The following is a 25,294-nucleotide window of genomic DNA, read 5'->3' on the forward strand; positions in this document are numbered from 1 at the left end:
GTCCCAGCTTATAAAATACTGTCTCGCTTGCTCCCTGATATTTTCTTTGCTGCTCAGCATGGGTCCCGGCTCCTAACACTGACCCACCTCTGACACGTCCCCGTTACCTGTGCTTGATATTTGCGTGTGGATCTGTAGAGACTGGAGTCACTGAGGGATCGTGACAACCTGCCCGAATAGACCCCCGTGCATCCCCCTGAGGAAATGCCCAGTTTAAGGAAGCCGTTCATGTCCATGGGAGGTCTCAGCACATTGTCTGGGTCCACGGGATCCTTGTTTGTCTGGCAAGACTCTAACAAGGGGATGAAGGAAGCGATGGTCTCCCTGATGCGCAGGGTCATGAAACGGTCACTCATCTCTCTTTGCTTCTCCACCTGCACTGCGACACAGTCCGCTCTGTCGAATGCCAGCTGCAGGAGCCTCTTGCAGGCATAGTCAACCATTTTGGGCACGTACTTGAGACGCCGTGCTTCGTAGCCATGCAGGAGATATTGCTGGCGATAAAGGTGCTGCTGTAGGGTGACGGGGTGGGCGTGCGGGTTTACACCGGTGAACACCGTTCTCTGAGAGTCCACAAACTGGGCAAAGTCAAAGACCAAGTCAATCTGGGTGCGTGTCTGGATAGAGAAGGGGCGCTTGATCCGGACATACTGGACAGCTTCGCAGGGGCTCACCCGGGTGGCATAGACCAGGTAACAGGCAATCAGCACCCCTGCCAGAGAACAAGGAAACGCATAGTGAGCTTCACTTGTTTGTGGGAAAGTATCAATTACAGTGCTTCACAACTTCCCATGTTTAGTGCTGCTAGAACTTCAGAATCAGGTTTAATTTCATTGGCATATAGCATGAAATTTGTTGCTTTATGGCTGCAGTACACTGCAAGACATAATAATAAAACATCTACAAATCACAGTAAGAAATATATAACTAAGTACGTAGTGCAAAAAGAGGCAAAAATAGTGAGATAGTGTCCCTGGGTTCATGTGATGGCGGAGAGGAAGAAGTTATTCCTGAAGTATTGAGTGCATGTCTTCAGGCTCCTGTACCTGTTCCTTGATCGTAGCATTGAGACGAGGAAACATCCTGGATGGAGAGGTCCTTAATGATGCATGCCACCTTCTTGAGACATGACCTTTTAAAGGTGTCCTGGCCTGGATGCTGTGGAGGCCAGAGCCTATGATGCAGCTGACTGAGTAACATTTGTCTAGAGCCTTTTACTGAACAAAATGATCACACCATTTCCAAGGAGATCTATTCAAGGAATATCAAGACCAAGCCACCGATAAAGGTGGTTGGTCTGAGGTTTGAGATGGGATAAGTAAAAGAGAGTACCACCACCAGTTAGTTTTAGGGAAGAAGTCCTCCAAAAGCTATGCCTTTAATTTCTATGTCTTGGCAACCTGCAGTGGTGAAATAATAATTAGGCATGAAGAGTGGAACCTGCGGGAAAGATGTTCTTCACAACTGGTAAAATGCCACAAAACATTCCTGTAAATTACCTCCACAAATTTATTTTTATCTTAATTTAGAGATCTAGCATGCCAATAGGCCTACTCTGTCCAATTGCACCTGTGTGTTCAACTAACCTACCAACTGGTATGTCTGGGGTGTGGGGGGAATCACAGGGAGAACGTACAAACTCCCTACAGTGGGAGATCACAGGGAGAACGTACAAAGTCCCTACAGTGGGAAGATCACAGGGAGAACATACAAACTCCCTACAGTGGGAGATCACAGGGAGAATGTACGAACTCCCTATAGTGGGAGATCACAGGGAGAACGTACAAACTCCCTACAGTGACAAGACTGAACTTGGCTTGCTGGTGCTGCAATAACGTTACACTTTACTTTACTGTCACCAAACAATTGATACTAGAGCGTACAATCATCACAGCGATATTTGACACTAACCACTAAGGTACTGTGCCAGCTCGAAATAATGGAAACGTGTAACCTGCAGGATTCAGACCTGTGGAAAACCCAATGGATTTCATGTCCATTCCCTTAACCACTTGACTGCACTCTGCACCAGTGCTGGGTTAAAAGCTCTCTTTGTGCACGGGGAGAGTTTTGGGTGGAAACTGCTCTGAAGGTAAGGTCATCTGATAATTATCCAGTTGCTCATATTTCAAAAGAGATAAACACAAACTCGTGTTTTACAAACCTGTTTGGCTGACCTCAGTAATGTTACTCTGAATTCTGATTGAATGCTGAATCAATATGAAACCTCAGGGGAATCAGAGTAGGACGAAGCACAGTGTGGTTTTGGTTTCTGGACTACAGGAGAGGTGATTAACATTAAACCGCAGGTAAATCAGTGTAGGAAGGATCACAGTGTAGTTTTGGTGCCTGGACCATAGGAGGAATGTTAAGGCAAAGGGGAGCATGCTGACACACAGAACCTCAGAATCAGAGTTATCATCACCAGCATGGGTTAACAAATTTCATGACACATGCTGGTTAACAAATTTCACAACATGGCAGGAAGAGCAAAAGAAATGGTTTAAAGGATTGGAGATGTTTCTGTTAAGATGGCCACGTTGTGGGGGGGGGGGGGAAGCAATTATTCAAATGAAGAATGAAGAAAAATAGGGTATTAATTGCAGGATGAAAATCAGGAGAATTGTTTTCATTTTAAACAGAGATTTGCGAGGCTGTGAAGTTAGTAACTGCGAAGTCCTGGCAGGGTACTCCCAGGTACTGATGATTTCCATCTGAGCTTGATGCCTTCTATGCTCGCTGTGACCACTTGAACAGGGAGGAACCATCGTACCCCCCATATCTCTTGGTGATCCTTTGGTCTCACTATCTGAAGATGACATGTGGGATGCCTTCAAGAGAGTGAATCCAAGGAAATCAGCTGGTCCTGGCTGAATACTGAAGACCTGTGCTGACCAGCCGGCTGGTGTGTTCACAGATATCTTCAATCTCTCACTCCAGCAGTGTGTGGTACCCACCTGCTTCAACCAAGCTTCAATCACACCGATGCCCAAGAACAGGACGGTTCCTGTCTGAATGACCATCACCCGGTGACACTTACATCCACAGTGATGAAGCGTTTTGAGATGCTGGTGTTGAAGCATCTGCTTGAACGGTGACTTAGATCTGCTCTAATTCACCTACTGAAGCAACAGGTCCACAGCAGATGCAATCTCATTTCACACAACCCTGGAACATCTGGACAGCAAAGATGAAGACATCAGGATGCTCTTTATCAATCATAGCTCACCACTTAATACCATCATCCCCTCAAAACTAATCAGTAAACTCCAAGACCTGGGTCTCAATACCCCCTTGTGCAATTGGATCCTGGATTTCCTTACTTGTAGACCCCAGTCAGTTCAGACTGGCAAAAACATCTCCTCCACAATCTCCATCCACACAGGAGCACTGCAGGGATGTGTGCTTAGCCCCCCGCTCTACTCATTTACACCCATGACTGTGTGGCTAATTACAGCTCCAACACCATATACAAGTTTGCTGATGACACCACTGTTGTGGGCTGAATCAAAGTGAGTGATGAACCAGCATTCAGGAGGGAGATTGAAAACTTGGCTGAGTGGTGTAATAACAACAACCTCTCACTCCTTGTCAATAACTTCAGGAGAGGGAAATCAGAGGTCCATGAGCCAGTAATCATTGAAGGATTAGAGGTAGAGAGTGTTAGTAACTTTGAATTCCTGGATGTCACTATCTCAGAGGACCTCTGCTGGACCCATCATATAAATATAATTGTGCAGAAAGCACGACAACACCACTACTTCCTCAGGAATTTGCAAATATTTGGCATGTCATCGAAAACCTTGACAAGCTTCAATAGATGAGTGGTGGAAAGTGTGCTGACGGGCTGCATTAAGGTATGGTATGGGAACACCAACGTCTTTGAACGGAAGATCCTACAAATGTAGTTGACTCAGTCCAGCACATCATGGGTCTTTTGTTATTTCATGCTCAGTATTTATTATTATCTGCATTAGCACGGTTTCTTTACAGTTTACAGAACTTGTTTGCAGTTACTGTTCTAAAGATTTGTCAAGTATGGCCACAGAAAAAGCATCTGATAATGTACGGTGATAGTAAATTTTACTTTGACCTTTGATCTCTGAGCTGGTGCTGGAGTGGGGAGTGGGGAGTGGGATGGGGGCGGTGTGTGGAATCGAGAAGTCGGATACAAGCAGATGTGCCTGTTAACACATGGCAGCAGTGGATAGAGCAGGGAGCTTGCATCACAAACTGTAGTGCTGACCTGCAGCAAAATGTTTGATCAACTCGTATTTTCAGTAACCACAGAAGTGACATGAGTAACCCTGCTGTCTCTGTCTTACGAAGCACGTGAAGCTGTAACGTCTGCTAACAGCACCAATCAGAACTGGCCGGCTTGATTAGCTGTGAACATTTCTGCTTGACTGTTACATCCTGAGTGTCCCAAAGCAGCACTTCTTTTGAGGTTTGCCAGTTTGAGTACAACACGGTTGAGCAGAGGATATCCATATCAGCCACGCATGTAATGTTAAAGAACAAACACTGACTGCGACTTTCTGGATAATTCTTGAATAGGTAGCCAGCACTGGGGGCAATAGCAACACACATCAAAGTTGCTGGTGAACGCAGCAGGCCAGGCAGCATCTGTAGGAAGAGGTGCAGTCGACGTTTCAGGCCGAGACCCTTCGTCAGGACTAACTGAAGGAAGAGTGAGTAAGAGATTTGAAAGTGGGAGGGGGAGGGGGGGATCCAAAATGATAGGAGAAGACAGGAGGGGGAGGGATGGAGGCAAGAGCTGGACAGGTGATTGGCAAAAGGGATACGAGAGGATCATGGGACTGGAGGTCCGGGGAGAAAGAAAAAGGTGGGGGGGGGGTGAGCCCAGAGGATGGGCAAGGGGTATAGTGAGAGGGACAGAGGGAGAAAAAGGAGAGAGAGAAAAAGAATGTGTATATAAATGAATAAATAACGGATGGGGTACGAGGGGGAGGTGGGGCATTAGCAGAAGTTAGAGAAGTCAGCGTTCATGCCATCAAGTTGGAGGCTACCCAGACGGAATATAAGGTGATGTTCCTTCAACCCGAGTATGGCTTTATCTTGACAGTAGAGGAGGCAATGGATAGACTTATCAGAATGGGAATGGGACGTGGAATTAAAATGTGCGGCCTGCTGCATTCACCAGCAACTTTTGAAATTCCAGCATCTGCAGATTTCCTCGTGACTGGGGACAATAGGCCTGAGTTCAGTCTCTTCCACCTCCAACAGTTTTGCACTCCCGTGTACTGCAGTGGAGCAGTGTCCTAGATTCAACAGTCTCAGTGAAAGTACTTTTAACTCTCACATGAGAATGTTAACTACCAAACTAGGATTGATACAGGTCACAGATACACGGGAGACAGCCATTCAGCCTTTGAATCAATTATCAATTCCCCAGTTGTATCATAAATCATTCCAGCCACCCTTGCTGCACATCTCACTATAATCCTACTCTGTAGGAATCTACTTGCTCAATTAGCCATCACCCATGTCCCACGTCCAACACACACAGAATTTTGAAATGAAAAGCTTAAGGAGCTGATTAAACAGCTCTATGTCTGCCATGGTCTTGCTTAATTACTTCAGCTCATTGCCACTACTGGGGCATTGACTACCAACAGACCTCCGTCCAGGGTCTGTCTTTCCCCTCCCAGGGATGAGATCTTTGGAGTGTTTGTGGCTCTGGGTTTTTATAGGGAAGGGTTGTTATCCCCATGCCCAACCTATCTCTTTTCACAGCAGTCCATGGCTGAGTTAATAGAATGATTTTTCTGCTGACAGAAAAATTTCACCATCAAGGCCAAGCCATCTTCTCCAGCTACCATCGAGCAGGAGATACGGAAGCCCGAAGTCCCACACACCAGGTTCAAAACAGTGACTTCAGTTTTTGAATTAACTGGCACATCCCTACTCAGTACCTCAGTTTAGCAACATTTTGCACTAAACTGGCTACTGTTTCTCTTCATTGTAAATGTGTTCCTTCTAGTAAAATTTATATTTAATTGATGTTTTTCTTGTGAATGCTGCCAATGTGATGCTCCCTGTCTGTGATGCTGCCGCGAGTAAGTTGTCACTGAACCTGTGCAGGTGACAATAAACCAGACGTCAACTTTGACAGACCTGTCCTTCCGAGCCCTGCGTGGCAATGCACCGCCACGTTTCCCTCCTGCACGGCAAAAGATGTCACCTTCACCGCATCCAGTATACGCACCAGCGAAGAGACCCCAAAATCTGTCATTCCAAAGTTAAAAAAGTAAACTGCAAAGGAGAAAAGGAGGAGAGAAATTAAACGCCAGGGAAAGGATGTTCCTCTTGATGACAAAATTAACACGCTTGGGTCCTAATACCGTAACTGGTACTCTTGCTGCAGTCAGTTAATGATGTGGGGTTTGTCAGAAGCATAGAGACAGAGTAGCTGCTTAAAATGCAGTAACCCAGCTCGCTGCCCCTCAGCCACCATAAAAAAATGCAGCCTGGCATTCTGTGGTAACACACAGAAGATGCTGCAGGAACTCAGCAGGTCAGGCAGCATCTCTGCAGAGGAATAAACAGTCAACATTTCGGGACAAGATCCTCCTTCCGGTCTGACCGCACAGGTGTTCAGAGTAGCAGACTCCAGCATCAGCCAAAATCACTCAGGAGCCAATCTGATAGACAGACACCCGGCCAACACTTAACAGACAGGCAAACTAAGTATTTCAGTTGCCTTATACCGTGTCACATTTTGGTGTTAATATGTTCACAAACACATATTCACACCCAAAACTAATATCACTAAATGTTAATGAACTGATCACTTATTTGATTAATCTAGAATTAATATAAACACAACCGGACCTGCAGACACTGGAATTTCCCTATCCCCAATCTTTTCCAGTCCTGAAGAAGGGTCTCGAGTGAAACATTGACTGTTCATTATTTCCACAAATGCTGCAGGACCTGTAGAGTTCCTCTTTGTGTATTGCTGAAGAAATAATAGAAATGGAATTATGATGGTTGGCAGACACAGTAGACTGAAGGGAGATTTTTTTCCAAAATACAGTAATCAACCACTGTTCATCTCATTTCACTGCTTGTGATGATTTGCAGTGCATCACATCTATATAATATAAATATAATTTCTAATATTTTAAGGATTTCTTACAGATTTGATAGGATCCCAAATAATGCACTCTCCATTACTTTCACCTTTCGTTTGCTTGTCCTTTTTCCTTCTCTACTACTCTCTCATCTCAAACGCAACTGGAATGTCTGTAAACTCTCCATCTTAAACTGAACTGGACAGACTGTAAACTTTCAAATCTCACACTGAACTGGACATAATGAAAACTCTCCAACTCAAACTGAACTGGACAGATGGTAAAATCTCCATCTGAAACTGAACTGGACAGACCGTAAACTCTCACATCTCAGACTGAACTGAACAGACTGTAAACTCTCACACTGAACTGAACAGACTGTAAACTCTCACAGTGAACTGGACAGATTGTAAACTTTCCATCTCAAACTGAACCGAACAGACTGTAAACTCTCACATCACAAACTGAACTGGACAGACTGAAAACTCTCACACTGAACTGAATAGACTGTGAACTCTCACATCTCAGACTGAACCGGACAGACTGTAAACTCTCATATCTCAAATTGAACCAGACAGACTGTAAATTCTCACATCTCACACTGAACTGGACAGACTGTAAACTCACATTTCATACTGAACTGGACAGATGATAAAATCTCCATCTGAAACTGAACTGGACAGACTGTAAACTCTCACATCTCAAATGGAACTGGACAGACTGTAATCTCTCCACCTCAAACTGAAATTTACAGATTGTAAATTCTCACATCTCAATCTGAACTGGACAGACGGTAAAATCTCCATTTTATACTGATCTGGACAGACTGTAAACTCTCACATCACATACTGAACTGGACAGACTGAAAACTATCCAATTCAAACTGGACTGGACAGACTGTAACCTCTCCATCTCAAACTGGACTGGACAGACTGTAATCTCTCCATCTCAAACTGGACTGGACAGACTGTAATCTCTCCATCACAAACTGGACTGGACAGACTGTAATCTCTCCATCACAAACTGGACTGGACAGACTGTAATCTCTCCATCTCAAACTGGACTGGACAGACTGTAATCTCTCCATCTCAAACTGGACTGGACAGACTGTAATCTCTCCATCTCAAACTGAACTGGACAGACTGTAAACTCACACATCTCACACTGAACTGGACAGACTGTAAACTCACATCTCACATTGAACTGGACAGACTGTAAACTCTCACATCTCAGACTGAACTGGACAGAATGGAAACTGTAGAGCAGCAATAAAGAAGCAAATTCAATGTAATTTAATCCAGGAGGCCACCTCTGTTAAATTTCTGGTTTGTCATGTTATTTTATACAGGCCTCAAAATAATCATTCATAAAGCATGAGTTTTACGGTTCTCGTAATTAGTGTCAGCAAGAGTCCCCAGACACTAGTCTCACCTCAGTCCCAAATCCCAGACGTGGCGAAGTGATTGCCAGCTTTGTGTATTCAACTCAGAGCCATTCTGCTGAGCCCAGTGGAAATAGAAACAGGGATTTTTATTAACAGGCAGGGAGACTGCACAGTGTCAGCCATTCCCTGTAGCCGTGGAACCTATTTACATGTGAAGATGAGCATGGAAAGGCTACACTCAGCAAGTTAAACACTTCCCATTCCAGGCATCCAGCTCCCGAGGTGACCAGCCCTACGTTGGTGCATTGACATAAACTGGGGGTTCACTTGTTTGAACACCTCCACTCCATCTGCCAAACCGTAGTTTCCTGGTGGCCAACTATTGCAATTTCTATCCTCATTTCCATTCCGACATGTTGATCTATGGTCTCCTGTTTTGCCACGATGAGGCCACTCTCAGGGTGGAGGAGCAACGCCTCATATTCCATCTAAGTAGCCTCCAAGCTGATAGCATGAACATTGATTTCTCCTTCCTTTTAATTTTTTCCCTCCCCTTCCCTCTTCTTCTATTCCCCACTTGGGCCTCTCTACCTCTTCCCTCTTCTCCTCAATTGCCTACTACTTCTCCTTGATCATCCTCCTCCTCTCTCTCCTATCGTCCATTCTCCTCTCCCAACAGATTTCTTCCTCTCCAAGCCTTGACCATTCACACCCACCTGACTTCACCTGTCACCTTCTAGCTTGTCATCCTTCCCCTCCCCTCCCTCACCTTTTATTCTGGTGTTTTCCCCCTTCCTTTCCAGTTCCGAGAAGGGCCTCAGCCTGAAGCATCGACTCTCTATTCCCATAGATGCTGCCTGACCTGCTGAGTTCCTCCAGCATTTTGTGTGTGTTTCACCCAGGACAGTTACTGCATAGGTTGGTAACAATGGTCAGGAAATTCAACAACATCGTCCCAGTTTTACTGGGACCTCGATATGACTTTGAACTGGGAGTGTGACGTTGCCATTTTAGATTTGTCATCAAAGAGGTGTCCAAAGTCCATACCTAAACGGGGTATTAAATGTTGTTTCTTGTACAGTAAATACAGAGCCCAAGGCCAGTTTGATTTTCCCTTTACCACAATAGGTTCCCTCCAGGCAGCCAGTACAAGACTTGGCACATTCCAGAAACCCCGTCAATTCATGGACTATATGAAGAGCAAGGCTTGAAGTGACCCCACTAACTGGACAATGTCAGAGACTGATATCTGTACACAGTATGTGCTTTTGTGCAAATTTCCAGGCCATTTAATAATAATCCTCTCTTCATGCTAAACTGAACCAGTTTAATAGATAAAAATCAAACGGTTGTAGATACTGTTAATCTGAAATAAAAACAGAAAATGCTGCTAAAAGCTCAGCCAGCCAGGCGGCATCATGGATTCCATTTCGATATACTATGTCTCTGTTAGTGTTCAACAACTAAACTGCAGGATGTTGATAATTTAGCACTGATAATAATTAACAGTATATGGTGGCTTCTACCTCCTCAGGACACTGATTCAGAGCCAGTTACTGGTGCCTGCCAGTCACTGTTATCATTTGGAAATTATTGTAACCAATTGGTTGCAAAGTGCGAGTTGGATGACCATTCAATTTGTTGCAGTTACACCTGCTGAAGGTCCATACTGGTCTGAACCCAAGGCAGAGGTTGGATATCTGCTGAGGGTTCATACTGGTCTGAGCCTAAGGCAGAAGTTTGACTAATACGGTAGATAATAATCTATAGTCTCCATTGTTATACTTGTCCCAATCTGCAAGGTGGAAACATTTTTCCAGGTTCAAAGTATTGAGATCTCTCTGATAAAGTTGTGAGACTAGTCACCATCAAGGTCTCATCACCAAGACAGCAAGCTGTTCACTGTTGACCTGCGCTGCACACATGTATTTTGAATTATATTTTATTATGTTATTTACGGTGATATTTTGGTTTATGTGCTGTGTGTGATATTTGTTGTGTGGGTGCACTATGGTCCAGAGGAACGTTGCTTCATTTGGTTGTAGATATGTACAATCAGATGATAACAAACCTGAACTTCGGAAACATTTATTACTCTTCAACCATCAGGCTCTTGAACCTGAGCGGATAATGTCATTCAACTTCACTTACCCCACCACTGAACTGTTCCCACAAACTGTGGACTCACATTCAAGGACTCTTCATCTCATGTTCTCAATATTTATTGTTTATTTATCTATTATTATTATGTTTGTATTGGCACACCGGTTGTTTGTCCATTTTATTGTGTGATGGGCTTTCATTGATTCTATGATGTCTCTTTGTATTTACTGTGAATGCCCGCAAGAAAATTAATCTCAGGGTTGTATATGTACTTCGATAATAAATTTACTTTGAACTTGAAAACTTACTATCATTCTCCATGAAGATTTCAGGTAAATATGAAAACCCACTCTTTAACTCCAGGGGGTCTCCACAATGACAATGCTCACCAGGTACCTGCAGATTTATTACAGATTTGATATTCAACCTGTGGGAAGAAAGGAAAAAAAATGGAAGTTAACCTGAATTCGATCTCTGTGACAGAGGGGCCACAATTCACCCCAGACCCTTTAAATTAGGAAGAAGGTAATCCAGTAATCTCAGTACCAACAACAAGAACTAGAAGAGTTATTCACAGCCCCAAGGACTGGAACACTATATTATGTTATGAAGAATGTCAAGAATGGGAGTCAATTAAAGAGAAGGTATTATCAGAATTTTGAGGAGGGTAATTCAATGGGTAAACTGAAGAGGAGAAGGAAACTGGGGAAGGAATAACTGTCAGAGGGTGAAGAGAATTAACAGGCACTCTGGTGACAAGATGCCATCTCCCTCTACCTATCAACACCTACCCTTTGAACTGTTTGATGATGCTGAACTTCTTAATAAGTTGTGTGGATGGTCTTGCCATGGCCAGGATGTTGTCAGTAACCCTGGAGAGTGAGAGGGACACATATCAAGTTAGGTTGGAAGATTAGGGTTCAGTTCTCGCTACTGTCTTTAAGGAGTTTATACATTCTTCTGTGACCTCGTGGGTTTCCTCTACACACTCTAGTTTCCTCTCTCATTCCAAAAGACATACAGATTCGGTTTTGTAAATTGTGGGCATGCTACGTTGGTGCAGAAATTATGGCAACACTTGAGTCCCTAGCTCATCCCTGGGCTGTGTTGTTGATGCAAATGAGGGATTTCACTGTATGTTTCAATGCTTTGATGTACAGGTGACAAATAAAGCTAATATTTCTTTTATTATCATCCATTCTCAAAATGTGACTGATGAAAAAAGCATTAATTGCCATTGAGAAAGTGATAATAAGCCACCTACTCCCACTGTCCTATTCAACAGGGTGTTCCAGGATTTGAGTTCTTCGTAGTGAACAATATATCCATGTGTGCAATTTAAATCTGGTCTATTTGTTATTGTCCTTCTGGGTGGTAGTGCTGTTGGACTGAAGCAGCCTTGGAGATTTCCTGCATTTTATCATATCAATTACTGCAAAACAAACTAGAAAAAGAACAGGTGTTCTCTTTACTCCACAAACAAATTAAGAACTCATAAAAGTAAGAGCTTGAAAGACCTTTATAAAACATGGTTAGGCTCCCACTGAGTAACTGTGGTTAAGTTGGGACCATAGAATTAAATGATGATGACAAGGCATTGATATGGAATTGAATGAGTCCGGGGGAGATTCACGGGAATGGTTCGATCCATGGGGACAAATTATATTGCCATACTGGATAAGCTAGGGATATTCTCCTTAACGCAGGTATAATAGATGAATGATTTTGATAAAGGACAGCCTACTTCCACAGGTAGGAGGGTCAGGACTGAGGACATAGACTTAAATTTATTGGCACAAAAACCAAAGGTGATCTAAGGAAACAGCTTGTTGGAATCTGGAATGTATTCTTTGACTGAAGCAGATTCAGAGCAACTTTCAGAATGGAATTGGATGCTTGAATTCAATTATTTGTGGGGCTACAAGGAAAGTGTAATTGGATGGTTTTTCAAAGAGCTGGAAGGGCCACAGCATGCAAAATGTTTTCTTCTTCTCGTAGATCATTCAATAACTCTGTGAGCATATTGGCAAGGAACCCATCTCTGTAATAGAGTCATACAACAGTACAGAAACGGGCCATTCAGCCCATCTTGCCCATGCTGAACCATTAAACTGTCTAGTTCCAACAACCTGCACTCAGACCATAGCCTTCTATACTGTCCCATATACCCATGCAGATCTCTCTTCAATGTGGAAACTGACTCCATATCCACCACTTGCACTTATAGCTTTTTCCCACACTCACACCACCCTCTGAGTGAAGAGGTTTCCCCTCATGTTCCCCTTAAATATTTCACCTTTCATCCTTAACCCATGACCTCTAGTTGTGGTCTCTCCCAACCTCAGTGGAAAAAGCCTGCTTGCATTTACCCCTCACACTTTTGTACATCTCTATAAAACCTCCCCCAAATCTTCTACATTCCAGGGAATAAAGTCCAAACCTACTCAACCTCTCCCTATAACTCAGGTCCTCAAGTCCCAGCAATATCCTTGTACATTTTCCTCTGTGCTTTTTCCAATCTTATTTGCACCTTTCCTGTAGGTAGACGACCAAAATTGCACACAGTACTTCAAATTAGGCCTCAGCATGTTTGCTGTTGTGTGCTGGGGCAGCAGGCTGAGGGTAGCAGACACCAACAGAATCAACAAACTCATTTGTAAGGCCAGTGATGTTGTGGGGATGGAACTGGACTCTCTGACGGTGGTGTCTGAAAAGAGGATGCTGTCCAAGTTGCATGCCATCTTGGTCAATATCTCCCATCCACTACATAATGGACTGGGTGGGCACAGGACTACATTCAGCCAGAGACTCATTCCACTGAGATGCAACACAGAGCATCATAGGAAGTCATTCCTGCCTGTGGCCATCAAACTTTACAACTCCTCCCTTGGAGGGTCAGACACCCTGAGCCAATAGGCTGGTCCTGGACTTATTTCCTAGCATAATTTACATATTACTATTTAAGTATTTATGGTTTTATTACTATTTATTATTTATGGTGCAACTGTAATTTCCCCCGGGATCAATAAAGTATGACTATGACTAGCAATGTTTTAAGCAATCTCAACATAACATGCCAACTCTGGTAGTCAGTACATTGACCTATGAAGGCCAATGTGCCGAAAGCTTCCTTTCGGATCCTGTCTACCTATGACACCACTTTCAGGGAATTATAGATGTGTATTTCCAGATCCTTTTGTCTTACTGCACTCCTCAGAACCCTACCATTCACCTCGTATGACCGACCCTGGCTGGTCCTCCCAAAGTGCAACCTTTCTTTGTTTCTTCTTCCTCCGCTCCCACACACTGATCATTTTCAGCACTTACCAATTACCTTCACATTCTAAGAGGTCATTTTCAACACATATTTATGCTTGGAATCTTTCTCTGGGAAGCTAATGCCAAACGGGGATGCCTTTGGCCACTTCCTACTTTCAGCTGCCTTGCAAACCAACCAATGCTTGCAAGGGTCAACCTACCATGCTGAGAACACGCCCCGGATCGCTTGCTGCTGCAGGGTCCAATCATCGGGTCCCTCGTAGCGACACTGCTTCCCTCCGCACACCAGAGAGCAGATCAGGTGGGGTGGTACTGCCTTGATGAGGTTCTCTCGAGCTGTGGAGTAAGTGGGACGTGGCATGGGGATCTGCAGGGTCATGCCCGGCTGAGAGTGACAAGTTCTGAACAACTCCCAACTAGAATGAGCAGAAGAAGGAAAAGGTTCAGAATAAGAAATGCACAGGTGGACGATGGGATACCAAGTGATGTCTGGCAACAGCTTGAAACCCAAAAAGTGTAAGTAGACAAGATTTACTTCCAACAACCCAAGTCTGAACATGGAGAAGACTAAGGAAATGATTGTGGACTTTAGGAAGGTGGAGATGAGCAATCTCCTTCTGTGCAATCGTGGTTCCTCCGTAGAGACAGTTAGGGGGGAGTTCACATCACAGATGACCTCACCTGGTCTTTCAATACCTCCTCCCTGAATGAGAAGCCACAGCATCTTCCACTTCCAGAGGAGACTGAGGCGTGAGGCTTCCTGCACCTCCCCATTTTAACTGAATTTTATAGGACCACCCTTGGAGGCATCCTGACAAGCTGGTACGGGAGCAGCAGAGCATCAGAATGGAAGTTCTGACAGAGTACCGTGAGAACAGCTGGGAGGATCATGGGAACCTCCTTACCATCCATCAGGGACATTTATCAGGAGCACTACATATGCAGGGCCCTTCACATTATCGTGGATCCCACCCATCCATCCAGCATCCTCTTTAACTTTCCACCATCAGGCAGGAGACTCCAACGAGTAAAAACTAGGAAGGTCAGGATGGGAAACAGTTTCTACCCTCAGGCCTTTCGGCTCCTGAATTCCCTGTCGCATCACATTCAAAGTGTCACCAAATATTGTACTGTACTCCACAATATTTAATTTAGGCACTTTATTCATCTATGTGTAATCTATTTGTCGATTTAATTCTTACTTTCCTAAGTTATTGTGTTTCTGGGTGCAGCTGTGCTTTACACCCTGGTCTGGAGAAACGTGGCTTCATTTGACAGTATACATATGTACAGTTAAACTACAATAAACATGACTTGACTGAGGTGTACAAGATGATAAGAGGCACAGATTGAGTGGACAGCCAAAATCACTTTTCCCCAGGGCGGAAATGGCTGATACCAGGCAGCATAATTTTCAGGTGATTAGAGGAAAGCATGGGATCATGCCGGAGGTAAGGTTATTAAAAAGACAGCGGTAGGTGCTCAGAGCCCATCACTCCAGCCAGGCGGTGGTGATTGAGCAGATGTATTAGGGATATTTTTAAAACTCTTAGATAGAAACAAAGAAACATAGAAAATAGGTGCAGGAGTAGGCCATTCGGCCCTTCAAGCCTGCACTGCCATTCAGTATGATCATGGCTGATCATCCAACTCAGAACCCTGTACCTGCCTTCCCTCCATACCCCCTGATCCCTTTAGCCACAAGGGCCATATCTAACTCCCTCTTAAATATAGCCAATGAACTGGCCTCAACTGTTTCCTGTGGCAGAGAATTCCACAGATTCACCTCTCCCTGTGTAAAGAAGTTTTTCCTCATCTTGGTCCTAAAAGGCTTCCCCTTTATCCTTAAACTGTGACCTCTGGTTCTGGACTTCCCCAACATCGGGAACAATCTTCCTGCATCTAGCCTGTCCAATCCCTTTAGAATTTTATACGTTTCAATAAGATTCCCCCCCCCCCCACCGAATCTTCTAAATTCCAGACAGTATAAGCCTTGTCAATCCATTCTTTCATCATTTGAAAGTCCTGCCATCCCAGGAATCAATCTGGTGAACCTTCTTTGTACTCCCTCTATGGCAAGAATGTCTTTCCTCAGATTAGGGGACCAAAACTGCACACAATACTCCAGGTGTGGTGGAATCCTCTTGCTATGAATGCCAGCTTACCATTTGCCTTTTTCACCGCCTGCTGTACCTGCATGCCCACTTTCAATGACTGGTGTACAATGACACCCAGGTCTCATTGCACCTCCTCTTTTCCTAATTGGCCACCATTCAGATAATAATCTGTTTTCCTGTTTTTGCCACCAAAGTGGATAACCTCACATTTATCCACATTAAATTGCATCTGCCATGGATGAAAGAAAAATTAAAGGCTATGAAGAAAGAAAAGGTTAAATTGATCTTAGAGTAGGTTTATAAGGTTGGCACAATATTGTGGTCAAAGGGTCTGAACTGAGCTGTAATATTCTATGAGCTACACTCCATGGGTTTGCAATCTAAAATTAGCCATGGGAAAAGAGAGGAGATGATAAGCCTCAAGGAAGGGTAGAAAAAATAGGGGAGGAAAGGCAGAGAGAAGCACAAAAGTAGAATGAGTCAAGATCCATATTTTACACTGTTATCTTTGTTACTGTACAAAATATCTGCTTGATTACTGTCAAATAATAGCAGAAGCTGATTAGTCAGGTGGAGCACTGATTGTGGCAAAAAGCCCATCAGTCAGGATTAGTTGGTTGAAATAATCCACAAGACTATAAGATATGGGAGCAGAAATAGGCCATTTGGCCCATCAAGTATACTTCGCATTTCAATCATGGGCTGATCCAATTCTTCCAGTCAGCCCCACTCCCTTGCCTTCTCCCCATACCCTTTGATGCTCTGGCTAATCAAGAACCTATCTCTATCTGCCTTAAATGCACCCAATGACTTGGCCTCCACAGCTGCTCGTGGCAACAAATTCCACAGATTTACCACCCTCTGACTAAAGTCATTTCTCCGCATCTCAGTTCTAAATGGATGTCCTTCAATCCTGAAGTCATGCCCTCGTCTTAGAATCCCCTACCATGGGAAATAACTTTGCCATATCAAATCTGTTCAGGCCTTTTAACATTCTGAATGTTTCTGTGAGATCCCCTCTCATTTTCCTGTTCTTATATTCTATACCTCTAGAAATGGATGCCAACATTGCATTCCCCTTCTTCACCACCAACTCAACCTGGAGGTCAACCTTTAGGGTATCCTGCACAAGGACTCCCAAGTCCCTTTGCATCTCTGCATTTTGAATTCTCTCCCCATCTAAATAATAGTCTGCCCATTTATTTCTTCCAACAAAGTGCATGATCATACAATTTCCAACATTGTATTTCATTTGCCACTTCTTTGTCCATTCACCTAAACTCTCTCTGCAGGCTGTTTGTTTCCTCAACACTACCCACTCCTCCACCTATCTTTGTATCATAGAAACATAGAAAATAGGTGCAGGAGTAGGCCATTCGGCCCTTCAAGCCTGCACCGCCATTCAGTACGATCATGGCTGATCATCCAACTCAGAACCCTGTACCTGCCTTCTCTCCATACCCCCGATCCCTTTAGCCACAAGGGCCTTATCTAACTCCCTCTTAAATATAGCCAATGAACTGGCCTCAACTGTTTCCTGTGGCAGAGAATTCCACAGATTCGCCACTCTCTGTGTGAAGAAGTTTTTCCTCATCTCAGTCCCAAAAGGCTTCCCCTTTATCCTCAAACTGTGACCCCTCGTTCTGGACTTCCCCAACATCGGGAACAATCTTCCTGCATCTAGCCCGTCCAATCCCTTTAGAATTTTATACGTTTCAATCAGATCCCCCCTCAATCTTCAAAATTCCAGAGAGTATAAGCCTAGTCGATCCAGAATTTCATCATATGAAAGTCCTGCCATCCCAGGAATCAATCAACGGCAAATTTAGCCGCAAATCCATTAATACATTCTTTCTCTCACTCTCCTTTTTCTCCCTCTGTCCCTCTGACTATACCCCTTGCCCATCCTCTGGGTTCCCCCCCCCCGCTTGTCTTTCTCCCTGGGCCTCCTGTACCATGATCCTCTCATATCCCCTTTGCCAATCACCTGTCCAGCTCTTGGCTCCATCCCTCCCCCTCCTGTCTTCTCCTATCATTTTGGATCTCCCCCTCCCCCTTTCAAATCTCTTACTAGCTCTTCCTTCAGTTAGTCCTGACGAAGGGCTCGGCCAGAAACGTCGACTGTACCTCTTCCTAGAGATGCTGCCTGGCCTGCTGTGTTCACCAGCAACTTTGATGTGTGTTGCTTGATCATACTGTGATCCTTCAAGAAATTCAGTATTCAAGTGATAGTTAACAAAAATCTTGCCCAAATACTAATTCAAATTGATGTTGAAAGATGCTGGTTCAATGCCAAACACATCTGGGCTCACACTTTGGTAGGATGATAAAACACATCCATTTCATTGCAGCATACATCAAAGTTGCTGGTGAACGCAGCAGGCCAAGCAGCATTGAATTTCCAGCATCTGCAGAATTCCTGTTGTTTGCATTTCATTGCAAAGTAGTTGTGTGGCTATTGGGACATCGCCAACAGGTTTCCACATCACTCTGTACTTGTGTCCTTGGAGACTATATATCAAGTGCTCTCACACAAACTTGAACGTATCTGGAGCCCACAATATAGAAAATAGAAAATAGGTGCAGGAGTAGGCCATTCAGCCCTTCAAGCCTGCACTGCCATTCAGTATGATCATGGCTGATCATTCAACTCAGAACCCTGTACCTGCCTTCCCTCCATACCCCCTGATCCCTTTAGCCACAAGGGCCATATCTAACTCCCTCTTAAATATAGCCAATGAACTGGCCTCAACTGTTTCCTGTGGCAGAGAATTCCACAGATTCACCACTGTGTGAAGAAGTTTTTCCTCATCTTGGTCCTAAAAGGCCTCCCCTTTATCCTCAAACTGTGACCCCTCGTTCTGGACTTCCCCAACATCGGGAACAATCTTTCTGCATCTAGCCTGTCCAATCCCTTTAGAATTTTATACGTTTCAATAAGATCCTCCCTCAATCTTCTAAATTCCAACGAGTATAAGCCTAGTTCATCCAGTCTTTCATCATATGAAAGTCCTGCCATCCCAGGAATCAATCTGGTGAACCTTCTTTGTACTCCCTCTATGGCAAGGATGTCTTTCCTCAGATTAGGGGACCAAAACTGCACACAATACCCCAGGTGTGGTCTCACTAAGGCCTTGTACAATTGCAGTAGTACCTCCCTGCTCCTGTACTCAAATCCTCTTGCTATGAATGCCAGCATACCATTCGCCTTTTTCACCGCCTGCTGTACCTGCGTGCCCACTTTCAATGACTGGTGTATAATGACGCGCAGGTCTCGTTGCACCTCCCCTTTTCCTAATCGGCCACCATTCAGATAATAATCTGTTCTCCTGTTCTTGCCACCAAAGTGGATAATCTCACATTTATCCACATTAAATTGCATCTGCCATGAATTTGCCCACTCACCTAACCTATCCAAGTCACCCTGCATCCTCTTAGCATCCTCCTCACAGCTAACACTGCCGCCCAGCTTCGTGTCATCTGCAAACTTGGAGATGCTGCATTTAATTCCCTCATCCAAGTCATTAATATATATTGTAAACAACTGGGGTCCCAGCACTGAGCCTTGCAGTACCCCACTAGTCACTGCCTGCCATTCTGAAAAGGTCCCGTTTATTCCCACTCTTTGCTTCCTGTCTGCCAACCAATTCTCTATCCACATCAATACCTTACCCCCAATACCGTGTGCTTTAAGTTTGCACACTAATCTCCTGTGTGGGACCTTGTCAAAAGCCTTCTGAAAATCCAAATATACCACATCCACTGGTTCTCCCCTATCCACTCTACTAGTTACATCCTCAAAAAATTCTATGAGATTCGTCAGACATGATTTTCCTTTCACAAATCCATGCTGACTTTGTCCGATGATTTCAGTACTTTCTAAATGTGCTGTTATCACGTCTTTGATAACTGACTCTAGCAGTTTCCCCACCACCGATGTCAGGCTAACCGGTCTATAATTCCCCAGTTTCTCTCTCCCTCCTTTTTTAAAAAGTGGGGTTACATTAGCCACCCTCCAATCCTCAGGAACTAGTCCAGAATCTAAAGAGTTTTGAAAAATTATCACTAATGCATCCACTATTTCTTGGGCTACTTCCTTAAGCACTCTGGGATGCAGACCATCTGGCCCTGGGGATTTATCTGCCTTTAATCTCTTCAATTTACCTAACACCACTTCCCTACTAACATGTATTTCCCTCAGTTCCTCCATCTCACTGGACCCTCTGTCCCCTACTATTTCCGGAAGATTATTTATGTCCTCCTTAGTGAAGACAGAACCAAAGAAATTATTCAATTGGTCTGCCATGTCCTTGCTCCCCATAATCAATTCACCTGTTTCTGTCTGTAGGGGACCTACATTTGTCTTAACCAATCATTTTCTTTTCACATATCTATAAACGCTTTTACAGTCAGTTTTTATGTTCCCTGCCAGTTTTCTCTCATAATCTTTTTTCCCCTTCCTTATTAAGCCCTTTGTCCTTCTCTGCTGAACTCTGAATTCCTCCCAGTCCTCAGGTGAACCACTTTTTCTGGCTAATTTGTATGCTTCTTCTTTGGAATTGATACTATCCCTAATTTCCCTTGTCAGCCACAGGTGCACTACCTTCCTTGATTTATTCTTTTGCCAAACTGGGATGAACAATTGTTGTAGTTCATCCATGCAACCTTTAAATGCTTGTCATTGCATATCCACCGTCAACCCTTTAAGTGTCATTTGCCAGTCTATCTTAGCTAATTCACGTCTCACATCTTCAAAGTTACCCCTCTTTAAGTTCAGAACCTTTGTTTCTGAATTGACTATGTCACTCTCCATCTTAATGAAGAATTCCACCATATTATGGTCACTATTACCCAAGGGGCCTCTCACGACAAGATTGCTAATTAATCCTTCCTCATTGCTCAATACCCAGTCTAGAATAGCCTGCTCTCTAGTTGGTTCCCCGACATGTTGGTTCAAAAAAACATCCCGCATACATTCCAAGAAATCCTCTTCCTCAGCACCCTTACCAATTTGGTTCACCCAGTCTACATGTAGATTGAAGTCACCCATTATAACTGCTGTTCCTTTATTGCACATATTGGAAAGACAGGGTTGCATTTCCAAAATAGCTTTCTCAGCTGCAGAAAATCCTAAAATGTTTTATGGGCGATGCAACACTTTGAAAGGAGCACCATCAAGCGTGTTATTCTGACTGCATAATTTTGTGTCATGGAAGGTGCAAAGCATCAGATTGCAAGACCCCAGAGAGGATAGTAAAGACTGCCGAGGATACCACTGAAGTCTCCCTCCCCTCTATTTGTGACATTTACTGGGAGCATTGTATACAAAGGGCTCAAAGCATTGTTGAGGATGCCTACCAGCCATCCCACAATCTCTTTGACCCACTACTATCAGAAAGGAGGTACAGGAGCGTCATGACTAGGACTGCCAGACTGGGGAACAGCTTCTTCCCTCAGGCTGTGAGACTAATGAATACCCTTCCACCACTACATGCATTATGAATGATAAATTATTAACTTATTTATGGTAATTTTGGTTTATGTGCCGGGTGCACTATATATTTTGTGGGTGCACCATGGTCCAGAGTAATGTTGTTTCATTTTGTTATACATATGTACAGTCAGGCGACAATAAACTTGAACACGTATTTACTGTTGAAACACAGAAAATGTAACCAGCACAGCAAGATCCTATAAACAGCAATATGCTAATGACCAATTTGTTTTGGTTTCAATAATGTTTATAGAATGAAGATATCGCCAGGGAATGAAGGATTAATCTTATGATCTTGTTTGTAATAGTGTTGTAGGATCTTCTATGTCCACCGAAGGGGTCAGATATTTGATATAGATTAGTTATTCAAAAGACACTACCTCCAGTTATTACATCAGCTTTGTCAAACCAAGATTCCACCTTTAATCATTGCCACTGATTCGGGGAACATTCATGTTCCCATCACTTTAAGCAGATAATCTATTCGTTATCACATCTGTCAGTGGAACCCCGCTGCATTTAAGCCGGCTTTCAGCTTTCCTAAAATAACGTTTACTACTCTTCTCTGCTTGTAAATTGCTTCAGGACATGATGAAGGGTGAAAGGTGTTAAACAATATCCAAATTGTTAGTGTAGGTTATTGCTGAACTCTTCTTCATAATCGGTCATATTGATGAGTTTCCTTTCACTGAAAGACAGTTTAACAAAAAGAGGGAAAACGCCACATTTGTGAGTTTCGTAGAGGTTGTTGGGAGCTGGATGGAGACGGTCTGTGTCTTTTGTCTCTACTAGTGACAAGAAACCCAGTGAGTAGTAGTTCTTAGAGGTAACACATAACAATTCAGTGTGATTGGACATCAAGCAGTCTGACAAAGAGCCACATGGAACAGAGATGTTCCTGGTTCAATTCCATCTTAGTACTCAACTAATTGCTTGATTCCTTCCTTCAGTTAGTCATGACGAAGGGTCTCGGCCTGAAACGTCGACTGCGCCTCTTCCTATAGATGCTGCTTGGCCTGCTGCGTTCACCAGCAACATTGATGTGTGTTGCTTGAATTTCCAGCATCTGCAGAATTCCTGTTGTTTGCTTGATTGCTTTCCTGTATTTGGGCTGAGGCAGAAAAAGAATCTGGTTGGAGTTCTAGGACCAGCCTGAGCATGGTTTAAAATGTGATCAGGATTTATGTGAGGCCGAAGCATTGATCCTTCAGAAGGTAGCTCTTGGATACTTTTCACATATTCACATGCACCCTTCTCTCAACCTCCGTATGGATGCAAGATACCCATTCAAACTTGGGTAGGGGATCAGTTGAGTATTTTGGCCAATATTTAGCCTTTTATCACCATCAAAAGCCTACCAAAAAAAGTGATGTATTCAGCACATTCCAACACAGGCAAAGTCCATCCCATCACTGAGCTCATCTACCAAGCAGTGCTGGATTAAGAAGGCAGAATACATCATCAGGGACCCCCAGCATCCTGGCCATGCTCTCTTCTCACTGCTGCCATCAGGAAGGATGTACAGGAGCCCAAGGTCCCACACCACCAGATTCAGGAGCAGTTACTACCCTACAAACATCAGGCTCTTGAACCAGAGTGGATAACATAGAATAGTACAGCACAGTACAGGCCCTTCAGCCCACAATGTCATGCCGACCCTCAAACCCTGCCTCCCATATAAGCCCCCACCTTAAATTCCTCCATATACCTGTCTAGTAGTCTCTTAAACTTCACTAGTGTATCTGCCTCCACCACTGACTCAGGCAGTGCATTCCACGCACCAACCACTCTCTGAGTAAAAAATCTTCCTCTAATACCCCCCTTGAACTCCCCCCACCCCCTTACCTTAAAGCCATGTCCTCTTGTATTGAGCAGTGGTGCCCTGGGAAAGAGACGCTGGCTATCCACTCTATCTATTCCTCTTAATATCTTGTACACCTCTATCATGTCTCCTCTCATCCTCCTTCTCTCCAGAGAGTAAAGCCCTAGCTCCCTTAATCTCTGATCATAATGCATACTCTCTAAACCAGGCAGCATCCTGGTAAATCTCCTCTGTACCCTTTCCAATGCTTCCACATCCTTCCTATAGTGAGGTGACCAGAACTGGACACAGTACTCCAAGTGTAACTTCACCAATCTCAACACTGAACTGATTTCACAACCTATGGACCTTTCAACTAATGTCCTCAATAAAACTCATTACATTTATTCATTATTATAATAATTATTTGTTTATATACACAGTTTGTCATCTTTTGCACATTGGATGTTTGTCCGTGTTTGTGTGTAGCCTTTCACTGATTCTATTGTGTGTGTTTGTATCAAGTGTGATATACCCGCAAGAAAATGAATCTCAGGGCTGCATATGGCGACATTAACATACTTTGTTAATAAATTTACTTTAAACTTTGAAGAACAGCTATGGTGAGGAAGAATGGGCATCTGAGATGGAACAGGGGCTCGTGAGAGTTACAACAAGTTTGTAAGAGATGTTACATGCACGTGCATGGGTTAGAACTGTTATGTACGGTACAGCAGGAGTAGTGATTGATCAGGTGTGTGGGAGACAAATAGAAAAGTTGGATATGAGATAGAAGAGTCACATGGGAGAGGTGGACCAGTACGTGAAGAGATAGAACAGATGCAGCAGAGATGGAGCTGGTGCGGTGAAAGACTCAGGTGTCTAGGAAACCGAACAAGAGAGGGGAAGATAGAATAGGCTTGTGGGAATATGTATTAATTGGTAGAAGAGTTTGAGCAGCTGTGGGTGAGGGTGAGGGTGAGGGGACAGGTTTGAGGAGGCAAGGTCAAAGAGATGTGCGTGAGAGATGGAAAGTTCAGAGAGATGAAAAAACACTTTGCAGAATGTTTATGTGACAGTTGTACCCTCAGTCTGATAGAGGTGAAACCTTTGTGGGAGAGGCAGACATTGTGTATGGCAGTAGGGATGCTGATGAAGAGAGATGCAGAGGTGTTGGAGAAAGATGGAATGTGGATGAGAAATGGAGCATGTATCCTTGAGAGATGGATCTGGTGTTTTGATGGTAAAAATGACACATTGCCATTAGGTTTCAGAAGTGAGTAGCCATATTTTAATAGTGTTGGAGTTAGGCTGAGATCTTTCTCTGGTGTTTCATTCCTAGGCTTGTGAATCCAGAACTCATATACTTATTAATTTATTGAGATATAGCACAGATTAGACTCTTCCAGCCCCTCGAGTTGCAACACCCAGCAACCCCCCCCCCACCCCCAATCTAACCCTAGCCTAATTGCGGGACAATTTACAATGACCAATAATTTACTGTGTCTTTAGACACTAGGAGAAAACACATGCTTTTCACGGGGAGGATATACAGGCTCCTTACAGATGACGTCAGAATTGAAGTCGGATGGGTCAGACTGTAAAAACATCATGCTAACCACTACACTGTCGCCCACTGGAATACTTATTCATATTTATTGCATCTAAACCCAATGCTGAGTTCTTCTAAAGGAATGCATGGGCTGGTCATTACTTAAAGTAAATGGGCAACAAATTCAAACCAGCTCAAGATTGTTCAAGGCGTTAATCATGAGCCAACTGTGACAAATTGCAATTCCAATTAGTGAATTCAAAAAGATACAGACTAGACTGTAGGCCCCACAATCTCAAAGCTCTTTTACTTCAACAGAGATGTATGCTAATATGCATTTGTTAGCATAATGATAAGATCAAACATTTTTTGTTTGTTTATCATATGGGTTATTTCCTTAGTTACTGAATTTTGATTACCTTAATGTACACATGGAGTGAGAGCAAATAACACACATCAAAGTTGCT

General features: G+C 43.7%; 1 protein-coding gene across 1 annotated transcript in view; it reads right to left on the reverse strand.

Moving 5' to 3' along the window:
• Positions 1-213: 213 nt before the first annotated feature.
• zgc:77752 (uncharacterized protein LOC393862 homolog) overlaps positions 214-25,294 on the reverse strand; it is a 29,281-nt gene continuing 4,200 nt past the window's right edge. Inside the window, exons 2-7 of the mRNA XM_063072215.1 lie at positions 14,064-14,279; positions 11,376-11,456; positions 10,893-11,011; positions 6,139-6,276; positions 298-712; positions 214-256 (exon numbers count right to left, since the gene is read on the reverse strand). Coding sequence (XP_062928285.1) covers positions 214-256; positions 298-712; positions 6,139-6,276; positions 10,893-11,011; positions 11,376-11,456; positions 14,064-14,242 — 975 coding nt within the window. The 5' untranslated portion in view covers positions 14,243-14,279. The remainder of the gene's footprint in view (positions 257-297; positions 713-6,138; positions 6,277-10,892; positions 11,012-11,375; positions 11,457-14,063; positions 14,280-25,294) is intronic.

Source organism: Mobula hypostoma, chromosome 20, assembly GCF_963921235.1.
Source record: "Mobula hypostoma chromosome 20, sMobHyp1.1, whole genome shotgun sequence".
In the NCBI taxonomy this organism is placed as follows: Eukaryota; Metazoa; Chordata; class Chondrichthyes; order Myliobatiformes; family Myliobatidae; genus Mobula; species Mobula hypostoma.